The following is a 13,642-nucleotide window of genomic DNA, read 5'->3' on the forward strand; positions in this document are numbered from 1 at the left end:
GCTCCGTGCGATCAATCAAGTGAAATGTGATTTATTTTGTCATTCATTAAATCTTTATTCTAATATTAATACAAATATGCAAATTCGTCTCTTCAATTACCTCTGTATTCCCTCAGAAGAGCTGGAGGAAGTGTCTAGTGAGAGGGAAGTCTGGGCGTCTTTGCTTAGACTGTTGCCCCCGCGACCTGACCCCGGATAAGTAACTTTGGATGGAAACATCGCTAGTCAGTCGAAATCTGATTATTTGTGTAGGCCTATCCGATTGGAATCTGATCTAAATTACTGACTGTCCACACGATTTGTGTGTCCTATTGTGGTCTTTCGTTTTCCCAAATATCTGCATTGGCTTCTATGACAATGGTGTTGCGTTGGTAGGCATAGGCCAAAAACAATAACAACAGCAACAGGGAGGGGTACAGATGTTGTCTTATTTACAACAGGACTATGTGAAGCCGCCGTGTCTCAAGGCTCAGTTATACTCATTCAGCTGCGGACAGCACAGTATTTATAGCACTGAAAGTGTATTCTGGGATCAACTCGGTGGACGACGTGTTCCACACATGCACAGTAGATCGGCGTGTAGACTTCCACTCTTCCAAATTCACTCCACAAATTATTGCACATCTGTCTGGCTGTCTTTATATTGTTTTAACAACGGATTGTAGGGGTGCGGATAGCAACAGACTTCTTTACGCAGCCTCTCTTCAAATTCAACGTCCATGTTATTTTACCAGCGCCTGCTCATTTGGTGCTTTTGTAGCCTAGTGGCGCGGGCACAAAAAATGGGAGGCACACCGATGTCCACATAGAGTCTCCACGTACACCCTCTGATGACGATTTTTACATTATAACACTAGCTTTATGAGGCAGCGGCAGAAACGTAGGAGGCTGGAATGAGCGCTTATTCTGGGCTGTCATCTCCACCGGTTTCATGTAAATGACATGTACATCAAACTCGTATCGAGCCATGACTTCAGTGTACCTTTACATATATGTATTATCTGAAGTAAGATACTTGAGTAGTTTTTTTTCATTGGATATATTTTACTCTTACTCAAGTAACTATTGAGATTATTACTTTTACTTTACAGTATTTGGATTCTCTGCCCATCTCTGCATAGATGTCAAACTGAATACGGATGTAACTTGAGCTATAAAGTCCAGCAGTAACATTAAAGAAGCTGTTTAGCTGTGAATATTAAAATATGAATTATGATTACATGTATATATTTTCCTGATTAGTCCGTATTGTTGCTAAGCCTTTATTCTACACAAACTGTAGATTAACTGATACTGATACACACGTCAATATGTAAATAAAGAAAAAATAGAGGTAGAAGAAAATACAAATAAGGAGGAAGTAAAATATGAAAATTAGTTTTAGAGAAATAAACAAATGATGCCCTGAATGAGGGATGAGAGCAGATATAATAATCATGTAGTTTAAAGCTGCAGACAGAAACATCAGACTCAGGACAGAAACACACAACCTCTAAAGTAAGAACAACTCACATGTTCATTCTTCAGACACAATTAGACTTTGAGATGTTAATATTGTCTGAATGATTGTGTGTTTCATTCATGCTGCTGTTCAGAAACTGAAAATGTCATATTTTACTCCAAAATTAATCTGTGAATGTTTGATGTCTGAGTTTTTCAATGTGTTTCTTCCTCAGAAATGGACCAAACTCTATATTTCATTCTTCTTCTCATTGGTGAGTGTGTTTGTTGTTTTATTTATGGTTTATAGTTTCATCAGGTTTGACCCTGTTATGAAAAGCATTAAATCAAACCCTCTCTTTCACAGCTCTCTGCTCCGTATCTGAATGTGTTCAGCGTCAGTATCACTTTATAAACGTGAACAAGACCTGGACTGAAGCTCAGAGATACTGCAGAGAGAATTACACAGATCTGGCCACCGTTGACAACATGAAGGACATGAACGAGCTGAAGAAGAGTGTGAATGATGAAGGTGTTCAGTATGTCTGGATTGGGCTGAAGAAGACGAGTGTTGATAAATGGCACTGGTCTTCAGGTGATCCTGCGCTCTATCTGAACTGGGGATCTGGACAACCTGATGGCGGAAATGAGAGGTGTGCTTTAATGAGAAATGGAAAATGTTATGATTGGCAGCCTGTAACAGCCTGACTTTCATCTGCAGTTCATCTAACAACAGTAAGTGCAGCTTCATACAATGACAATAACATTAATTTATTAAAAATATAAGTTTTAATGCAATACTAAATGGCACTTTTTAATGTGGTTATAAATATAGTGGAGACTGTGGATATTTGTGACACTTTCAACTTCTGTAGAAAATAAACTGATATTAAACTCATGTTGATCTTGTGTTGTTGATAAGTGTGGGAATCTGATATTAGAGAGCCTAGACTAGAATTATATTTCAGCAAAATCTAAACTGTAAATTATAAATTCAAAAATATCAAACCATTGTTTTGACCAACATGAATTGTAATGAATTAATTAATGCATAAAAATCTCAACATATAATACTCAACTTGCACCATCTTGATATTTATGAACAAAACTCTTCAGTTCTCGTCTTGTCAGTGTGATTTTATTGTTCACCCGTATTACAAAAATATGATAGTAATTTTGTTTTGGAGATTGTAATACAAAAAAAGTATGAAATAAATAAATAAATAAATAAATAAAAGAATAATAATTAAGTAGATGTGATAAACCATCTGAATGCCTTGAGCTGTGTGATATAACCCTTAAGTGAACTCAGACACACACACACACACACACACACACACACACACACACACACACACACACACACACACACACACACACACACACACACACACACACACACACACACACACACACACACACACACACACACACACACACACACACACACACACACACACACACACACACACACACACACACACACACACACACACACACACACACACACACACACACACACACACACACACACACACACACACACACACACACACACACACACACACACACACACACACACACACACACACACACACACACACACACACACACACACACACACACACACACACACACACACACACACACACACACACACACACACACACACACACACATGTTTGTTTTTGTGAAATGTGAGGACATTCCATTGGCGTAATGGTTTTTATACCGTACAAACCGTATTTTCTATCCCCTTACACTGCCCCTGTCCCTAAACCTAGCCCTCACAGGAGACTGTGCAGTTTACTTTCTGTGAAAAAAATTTGTTCTGTATGATTTATAAGCATTTTGAAAAGTGAGGACATGGGTAACGTCCTCATATTTCACCCTCTTTTTGTAATACCTGTGTCATTATACACATTTGTGTCCTGATATTTCACAAAAACATGCCCACACACACACACACACACACACACACACACACACACACACACACACACACACACACACACACACACACACACACACACACACACACACACACACACACACACACACACACACACACACACACACACACACACACACACACACACACACACACACACACACACACACACACACACACACACACACACACACACACACACACACACACACACACACACACTGTCCATTACAACGTAAAAACAAAAACAATGAGACTAGAAGCAAGACAAACCCTACATAAGTGTTAATGCAACAATATTCATTTGTATATAGCATCTTCATCTGTTTGATGTTTCTCTCATTCAGATCTTTGTGTCTGAATCCAGTATTACACAGAAACACAGAACAAAACATAATGGAGAAATATAAAGATGCAATGAAATTATCACGAAAATTCACAAATGTGACAATGTTATATCAGCAAAATCATATGAATATATTCTGAATATTCAATATATCATCAGCTGTAGAATCAGTCTCTGAATGACACGTGTTTCTGATGCTCCACCGCTGCTCTTAATCACATCCAAACCATAAATCAGTGTAAGAATAATGAACAAACTGACTCTGAATCTGTTTCCATGTGTTTTTCTTAAAGTGAGCACAGAACTCGTCTTTATCAATCAGGAGAAGAACTGGAGAGAAGCTCAGAGTTACTGCAGACAGAATCACATTGATCTGGTCAGTGTGAGGAACCAGAATGAGAATCAACAGATTCAGAAGTTCATCAATGATAGTCTCATATCTAATGATGTCTGGATCGGCCTGTTCAGAGACTCATGGCAGTGGTCAGATCAGAGTAACTCCTCATTCAGAGACTGGATGTCTAATCAACCTAATAATGTTGGAGGTGTTCAAAACTGTGCAGAGATCCAACCGAAGCATCTGGGACAATGGAATGACTACTTTTGCAACAGCCAATTTCCTTTTGTGTGTCATGAAGGTGAGCAGATCCTCACAAAACACACACAGTCCATCATCAGCTCCAGATATCTTAAAGTTCACGCTACATGTCTGACATGACAGATTCCTCCACAGTGTTTGTTCTGCATGTTGTTTTTGATCAGTCTCTCTCTAGTTTTTGCTTGTGGTTTGTTTTGTGTCCAGATAAACTGATTCTGATCAAAGAGAAGCGGACGTGGTCTGAAGCTCTGAGATACTGCAGACAGAATCATGTGGATCTGGTCTCGGTTCATTCAGACGAGATGCAGCGTCGTGTGATGAATGTGGTTAAAGGGGCGTCTACTGCGCAGGTGTGGTTGGGTTTACGTCACTCCTGCACTGTGGGACTCTGGTTCTGGGTGAGTGGAGACACTGTGTGCTATGAGAACTGGGCTCCAGGGAACGGCACAGGAGACGAGGACTGTGAGAATACAGTGAGATCTGGAGCAGTTCAGTCTGGAGGAGATCAGCGCTGGATCAGCCTTCCTGAGACTCACACACTCAACTTCATCTGCACAAATTATGAGTGAATGATATGTTTGTGTTGTTCTTTCTTCTTTTCATTGTGTTTTGATCATATTTTTGTATGCTATTACCAACAGTAATTGGGTGTTCAGCGGGTGGTCCTGTTAAAACGCTTCCGCTCATCAGAAGCTGTTGCTCTTTTCTTTGTGATCGGTTATGTACGTTGTTGCTTAATTTCATTAGATGAATTATACTCCTATATTGTTATCTCATCTTGTTTGGGCTGTGGGTCCCGTTAATGAATCCTACTAATGTCTTGTTATTTCCTTCTGTGATTTACAACACACATCGTGTGCACATGCTTTTTTTTACCTTCAGGATAAGTGATCATTGTAATTTTATTGGAGCCAATACTGTAGTTACACAATGCCAAATATAAACACAACATTAGATGCTTGTTTTGTGATGATTTTGTCTGATAAATCTTGCTTCATGCTGCAATGCATTCTGGGAGTTACTACAGTATAAAACTCATCCGTAGCTCCCAGCATACATTGCAGCATGAAACATGTCACTGTTGTTGAGATTCATATGATTCTTGATATCTGTGTGTCTAAATATGATAGTAATTCAAAATGTTTTGCGCACAATGTGTTTAAAAAAGAATATCTGATTACCACAACAGCGCTGAACCTTTTGTTATAGTATCATACTACTGATAATGCAATATTTAAATGTATTTAATGATCTAACTGACCATCTTCTGGCCAACGCCTATACGAGGCTTTACAGAGTAAGAGATCTTGTTAGACAATATTTGTAAATGTCAAAACAATTGTATTTCACTAAATAAAATAATCAATTAAAATGGATTGATTGTTTTGATTTCTGTTTGATATTAGTTTTGAAAATTTAATAATTTTAGACAAAATTAAGAATGTTAAACTGATTTAACTAAATGGCATTGAATTAACCTCATGTAAAAAAAAAACCCATAAGTTTACTGAAATAAACAATGTTAATTAAATGCAACATAACCCAGTTATCATGCATCATGCTTGCGCTCTCAAGAAATTAAACATAACTACAACTGACTAAAAGCCACACAGCCTGAAATCAACTGCAAATAAAAGAAGACAATACATCTCTCAATATCTCAGCAGAAGCTCTTTATGAGAATTAACAGAGGTTTAGATGTTGATGTTTGAAAATATCATTATGGGGATCAGCGTTTCATTTAGTTGGGCAGTTTGACTCTTGGCTTTTTATCTGATTTTGTGTTTTTTTACAAAATGCATAATTTGTTGCAAAGAAAGCCAGAAACAAAGATGATCAGGTGATATAGTTTTCAGGATCATAAAGTAGAATAATTCACTAATCTAATCCCTGACCAAATTTTACAAATTGTTATTAATAGATTATGTTCACCAAAAACACTTTCTTGCCACAGACTAGGGATGGTGAAATGAAGCCTCATGAAGCACTGAGGCTTTCCCCTGACTGTTCCGGGAAAAGATTTGAAGCTTCGAGAGTGTCGAGAACAGCGCCATCTGGTGCTTATTTAAAATAAAGCAGCCAGAAGCCTGTGGAAGAAGCTCTGTCAGATGAAGCAACCACAACACACTCCATCGTTTCAATGCTGTGTGTACAAATAAAAGCCTTACACTTTTGTGTTTAATTTGTCCATTAAATAAATTAATTTAAAGTGTGACAATAAAATATAATATGAGCTTATATGATTCAATAAGATCTAATATAGGCCTTCTCTCTCTCTCTCTCTCTCTCTCTCTCTCTCTCTCTGAGTGAATGCTGGGAGTGTATGGGAGTTGAGCGCGTCGGTGAGAGCGTCTGTGAGAGCGATTGTGGAAAACTTTGTTTTCAAAAAATCTCTTACTTTTTTCCCCTATTTTTCTTTTCCCCCTTGCTGGATAGTTTGTTGCAGGGCAGAAAAGAAAGTGTTTTGTTTTGCTTGCGCGGTTTTCAGACGCCGAAGTGGCGTCTGTTCCCGTGCAAGGAACGCCAACTCTGTCACTCCGAAATGGGTGCAAATGTGTACCAGAGGCCGGAGTGACAGTGGAAGAGCTGCTCATAGTTGTAGGTGAGCAGGTGGGTTTTGAGAACATAATTTCGGCCTCACGGATGAACAAAGCTGTCGTTGTGTTTTTAAAATCAGACTCCATGGTTAATCAGCTGACTGTGAGCGGAATATGGGTGAAGGAAAAGTTTGTCACGGTAACCCCGTTATCCGCTCCAGCAACGAAAATTATAATTTCAAACGTCCCGCCGTTTATATCTAATGAGACCATTACGAAAGAACTGCAGAGATTTGGAAATATTTCAAGCTCTGTAAGAATGATCCCTCTTGGATGTAAAAACAATGCGCTTAAACATGTTCTTTCTTTTAGACGCCAAGTATTGATGTTTTTAAACTCACCGGAGCGTACGTTAGAAGTTTCTTTCCGTGTTAATCACGGAGAGAATTCGTATATGGTTTACGCCAGTACCGAGACCCTGAAGTGTTTTGAGTGTGGTGACTTGGGTCATAAACGCTTCGCGTGTCCACATAAAGATGACCAGCGCGCGTCTACATCTTGTGGTGATGTAAATAATACAGAGATTACTGACCAACAAAAGAGCGAAAGTGAAGAACAGAGGAATGAGGGACAGGAAGAAGGAGCCATGGAGGAAGGCAAGATGCAGGAGGTGAGTGAGATTATTTTAAATGCTGAGAGTGTGGAGCAACCTGGATGCAGTGCTGTTTCTGATCAGTCTGGAAATGTAATATATGATTTTGACAAGAGTGAGGCCCAGAGTGCTGTTGAATATGTGAGTGAAGGCAAGGATGTTGCACAGGCGGAAGGCTTGGAGGATAATATGGATGATGAGATGGATACTTTATCCCAGTGTACTGATGATGGAATAGGAGATGAGGATAAGTGGGCAGATAGTTTAAGAGGAACTGATATGTATACTGTTGAACAAATTAATGCATTTTTGGATAAAACAAAGGGAAAAGTTGGTGTTGAAGTAAGTAACTACTTCCCTGATACTGAAAAGTTTATTGCTTCTGTGATATGGGCTAGGAAAGAGGCTAGCAATGAGGAACTCTCACAACAGAAGAGGTTTCGTCTTAAGAAGCATATTACTGTTCTCAGACAAGGCAAAAAGACAGGGAAAGTGAGGGGGAAAACTAAATAATTAAAATGGCTTATATCTTTTCTTTTTCTTTCTGTCTTTTCATCATCCTTTTCCCTTTGCTTATGGAAATCTTGCGGGTGGGATCAATTAATGTAAATGGAATGAGGGATGGGAGAAAAAATGGTTTATTGTCAGAAATTATACGGCTGAAAGATCTAGGTGTTGTCTTTCTGCAAGAGACCCATAGTAGCCAAGATAATGAGATTGATTGGGGCTTGTGGTGGGAAGGAGAGAGAATTCTTAGTCATGGGACTAATTTAAGTGCTGGAGTAGCTGTGCTTTTTTCCCCTGCTCTCAAAACAAATATTTTATCAATAAATGAAGTGATACCAGGAAGATTATTGCTTGTAAGGGCTAAAATTATGAATTTAATTTTTTTGTTTGTGAACATCTATGCCCCTAATATAGGAACATACAGAGTACAGTTTTTTACCAAACTCGAGCACATTTTAAAGCAACAGCAGGATGGGGATTTGATTGTATTAGGAGGAGACTGGAACTGCACGCTAGACTTTGTACGAGATAGGAATGGGGAAGAACCTCATGCGCACTCAGCTAGAGTTTTAGCTAATATAATAAAAAAATTAAATTTTTCAGATGTATGGAGAGAGTATAATTTAACAGCACGGCAGTATACATGGATGAAAGTTGGCAATGGCAGTGTTTCCGGGGCACGTTTGGACCGTTTTTATATATCACAAAATATGAGAAATAAGATTGTTAATACAGCTATCATCCCTACAGCTGTTTCTGATCATAAACTAATTACAATTGAGTGTGTTTTGACCGAAAGAAAGCATATGAGTTATTATTGGCACTTTAATGTTAAACTTTTGGAAGATAAATTTTTTTGTGAAAATTTTAAATTGTTTTGGGAAAGCTGGAAAAGTGAAAAATGTTTTTATGAAAGTATTACGCAGTGGTGGGAAATTGGTAAAGCGCACATAAGAGGGTTTTGTCAACAATATGCATCTCACTCCTCTTTAATGTTCAAAAAGACAGTAGAGTGGTTGGAAAAGGAGATTATGGACATTGAAAAGAGCATGAATGATAATGATGATCTTCAAGAACTGTGGACTGAAAGAAAAAATCAGCTGAGCTCCTTTTTAAATGAAAAGGTTAAAGGAGCTCTTGTAAGAAGTCGCTTTCTAACAATAAGAGATATGGATGGACCTTCTTCTTTTTTCTTTAACTTGGAGCGAAAAGCAGGACAAGATAAACTGATGTATGTTTTAAAGGACAATAATGGACACAACACTTCAGACCCAGTGGTGATGCGCAAACTTGCTGTGGATTTTTATTCTACTTTATATGCTGCTGATAATTCAGATGAACAATGTAGAAATCAACTGCTACAAGATCTTCCGTTTTTAACAGTGGAACATAAGCAATTTTTAGAGACTGATCTCACTTTCAAAGAGGTTACTGATGCTGTTGTGGGACTTTCCTCAGGACGTACACCTGGACTGGACGGTTTACCTGCCGAGATTTATAAGGCGTTTTGGGATGTTATTGGATATGATTATTTTGAGGTAATCCAAAAATGTATTAATGATGGTATTCTACCTTTGAGTTGTCAGAGGGCTGTTTTAACGCTCCTCCCAAAAAAAGGTGATCTAACTCTGTTAAAAAACTGGAGACCTGTGGCAATTTTATGCTCTGATTACAAAATATTTTCCAAATGTTTGGCCAAAAGGGTAAATGGTGTATTGCATACAATTATACATAAAGATCAGTCTTATTGTATAAAAAATAGATCTATAATAGATAATTTACATTTGGTAAGAGATACTTTTGACTTTGCCTCTAATAATAATACTAACATGGGGTTTTTGTCATTAGACCAGGAAAAGGCCTTTGACAGAGTTGATCATAACTTTCTTTTTGATACCTTAAAGACTTTTGGTTTTGGGGAAAATTTTATTTCCAAAATAAGATTGCTGTATGCTGGAGCACAATGTATGATTAAAATAGCTGGTGGCCTTAGTATTCCTGTAAAAGTAAACCGAGGAATTAGGCAAGGTTGTCCTATTTCAGGCCAACTTTATAGTATAGCCATCGAACCTTTACTATGTCAATTGAGAAGACAGCTAACAGGTTTACAAGTCAATACTTTGGATGTCAAGTGTCTTATCAAACTCTCTGCATATGCAGATGATGTGACGGTTTTAATTAAAAATCATAATGATGTTCAGTGTTTAGAAAAGGCTTTGGAGTGTTATGGGAAAGCATCTTCAGCCAAAGTTAATTGGCAAAAAAGTGACGCTTTGTGGTGTGGTCAAGATTTTATTAGTCCTTCACTACCTGGTGGTTTGCAGTGGGGGAAAGCAGGTTTTAAATATTTAGGAGTATTTTTAGGGAATGATGAATATAGGAAAAAAAATTGGGAGGGCCTTGTGGAAAAAGTGTGTGCTCGGTTGTCTCACTGGAAATGGTTGCTACCCCAGCTGTCCTATAGGGGGAGAATCCTGGTCTGTAACAACCTGGTTGCATCATCTCTGTGGCACAAAATGATGATTCTTGAGCCCCCAGAAGACCTAGTGAGAAGAATTCAACAGCGTCTGGTGGATTTCTTCTGGTCAGGACAGCACTGGTTGAAGGCACCAGTGCTTTATCTGCAAATACAGGAAGGAGGACAGGGGCTGGTCGACATTAGATCCAGAGTCAGAGCTTTTAGACTCCAGACGGCTCAGAGACTGTTATATGGGGAGGATGTAAGCTGGGCTGGGGTAGCCTGTGCCCTCCTGAAGAGAGCGGGTAACATGGGTCTAGACCGCCACTTGTTTCTTATGGACACTGAAAAATTAAACCTGACTGGATTAACATCTTTTTACAGATCAATGTTAAAATCATGGACATTTTTCAGTTTTTCCCGGGAGCCAAATGGTGTGAAGGGGCTATGGCTGAGAGAAGAACCATTGTTTTTTAACTCAGCACTGGACTTGGATGTTTTTAATTCAGTAACCCTCAGAAAAGCACTGTGGACTGCAAATATTACAAAAATTGGACATTTTGTTTCTGAGGAAGGATGGATCTCAGCTGAGAAGTTGGCCTCAAAACTGGGCATAAGATCGGTTCGAGTGATTGAGAGAATGTTGACTCAAATTTATGAGTTTTTATCACCAGACTATAGACTGCTCTTAGAGAAACCTGTTGGAGAGGATGAGATTTCTGTCTTCCCAGAGCTGAATTTCTCACCTGATGTTAGAAAATGGCAGGAAATGGAGAATGGTCTGCTTTCCTTCAAGACACCTCAGCTTGGACTTTTTAGCAATGCTGGAAAGAAGGCTATCTATGTACTGTGTGTAAAGGTGTCACACCTTCTACAGCTTCAGAGTGTGAGAGAGTCTAAATGGCAAGAGATCTTTGGGCCAAGCATTTCCCCTAAAGGCTGCTGGAGGACCTTGTACAAACCTCCCATTGAGAAAAGAACTGGAGATCTGCAATGGAGGATTGTGCATGGTATAATAGCCACAAACAGACACAGAGCACACCTTGATCCACAAGTCGGGGAGGGATGTCCTTTTTGTGGAGTGCAAGAAACAGTCTTCCATTTATTTTTTAACTGTGTGAGATTACAACTATTACTTGATAAAATGGAAGAGTGGTGTCAAACTCTGGGGGAGGTATTTACACCTGAAAGGTTTATTTATGGTCCAAAGTACAGCAGAAGTAAAATGAGGAGTCATGTTTTATTAAACTATTTATTTGGGCAAGCTAAGATGGCTATATGGCTATCAAGAAAAAGTCAAATGAATGATATGGGATCAACTGATGTTCTTTCAATATTAAAGGGATTAATAAAATCCCGTATAAAAATAGAGTATAGTTATTATAAGTTGATAAATGATCTGCAGATGTTTAAATACAAATGGGGAGTGAATCAGGTTATTTGTGAAGTTGACTCTGATGAGTTTTTGCGTTTTTATATTTGAGCAGTTTTTGGGTGCAAAACAATACTCAAATTTTGTCTGATTTATGTTTTATTTTTTTAAATGTTAATCTGTTTTAATTAAATTTTTTGTAATAAAGAGACCTTAAAAGTCAAAGTCAAAGTCAAAGTCAAAGTCAAAGTCAAAGTCAAAGTCAAAGTCAAAGTCAAAGTCAAAGTCAAAGTCAAAGTCACACACACACACACACACACACACACACACACACACACACACACACACACACACACACACACACACACACACACACACACACACACACACACACACACACACACACACACACACACACACACACACACACACACACACACACACACACACACACACACACACACACACACACACACACACACACACACACACACACACACACACACACACACACACACACACACACACACACACACACACACACACACACACACACACACACACACACACACACACACACACACACACACACACACACACACACACACACACACACACACACACACACACACACACACACACACACACACACACACACACACACACACACACACACACACACACACACACACACACACACACACACACACATACCTACTTAACCACAATGTGAGGACGTATGACTGGAAACCCTACCTTTAGGGACACCCCTTTCTGAAGGGTCTAGAGACAAAAGAAAGATATGACTGCACTGCTGGAGAAGCTGTGATCACAAATATCACTTGATTTTATCAATAAAAGCCTTCCTTAAAGACCTGATTTTTTACCTTCACTTTAGGGACATTATTTTATATGTCACTTTTGGGGACATTATACACAAACTCTGATGAAGTCATACTTTGAGGACATTGGTGATACACAAACTCTGATGAAGTCATACTTTGAGGACATTGGTGATACACATACTCTGGTTAAGGTATACTTTCAGGACATTGTTGAGATGTTATATATTATTTATCCTAAGAAGACAGAAGTAGAATATTACAATTCAAAGTTCCAATACTGGACAGTGAAATCAAGCTAGTGCAGAGATACAGGTGTGAGAGAGTAACTGGGTTTCTTCTTTTCTTCAAGATCACTGTAAATGGGTAGCCTACATTTTTTGTCTGATTTGTAGCTTGAGATCAAGTGCCTTTGGCTGCTCAGTTGGGGAATGGCAATTAACATTCAGAAATATTATTGATTTGACTGATTGACTATCAGAAGCAAAAGATGAACAGAATTGAGCTGAATAATGACACTATTGTCTTCAATTTCAACTGTTAAACAGCTCTACAGAAGTCATTTCATAATTGTTGAAATTTGCAAGTTATTTTATGTGTGTGAAGCTCCTTTGAAACCATCTGCATTGTATAATGCGCTATAGAAATAAAACAGACTTCACTTCATGGCAGAGAACCTTTCACTGACCACCGGCTGCATCGACTGTAAACTAATCATTATCACAAAAACATCTTAAGGAGTTTTCCTCACCAGAGTCATCTTTGGCTACACACTGGGGTTTTAAGACATTAGTCATGTTCTTCTGTAAAGTGTAGTAATTGTCAAAAAACTCTATACAAATAAAAATAGTGACACACACACTCCGATTAAATGACCCTTTGGGGACTCGAGTGACACACACACTCTGATTAAAATGACCCTTTGGGGACTCGAGAGAC

General features: G+C 38.6%; 1 protein-coding gene across 1 annotated transcript; it reads left to right on the forward strand.

Moving 5' to 3' along the window:
- Window positions 1–1,678: 1,678 nt before the first annotated feature.
- LOC307139373 (C-type mannose receptor 2-like) lies at window positions 1,679–4,904 on the forward strand (the record flags this gene model as incomplete). Its single annotated transcript, XM_079838309.1, has 4 exons — window positions 1,679–1,715; window positions 1,808–2,119; window positions 4,031–4,375; window positions 4,540–4,904. The coding sequence occupies 4 exons, from the start codon at window positions 1,679–1,681 to the stop codon at window positions 4,902–4,904; spliced, it is 1,059 nt and encodes a 352-aa protein (XP_079694435.1).
- Between the last annotated feature and the right edge of the window lie 8,738 nt (window positions 4,905–13,642).

The sequence above is a fragment of the Gobio gobio genome (assembly GCF_949357685.1).
Source record: "Gobio gobio genome assembly, chromosome: 2".
Lineage (NCBI taxonomy): Eukaryota > Metazoa > Chordata > Actinopteri > Cypriniformes > Gobionidae > Gobio > Gobio gobio.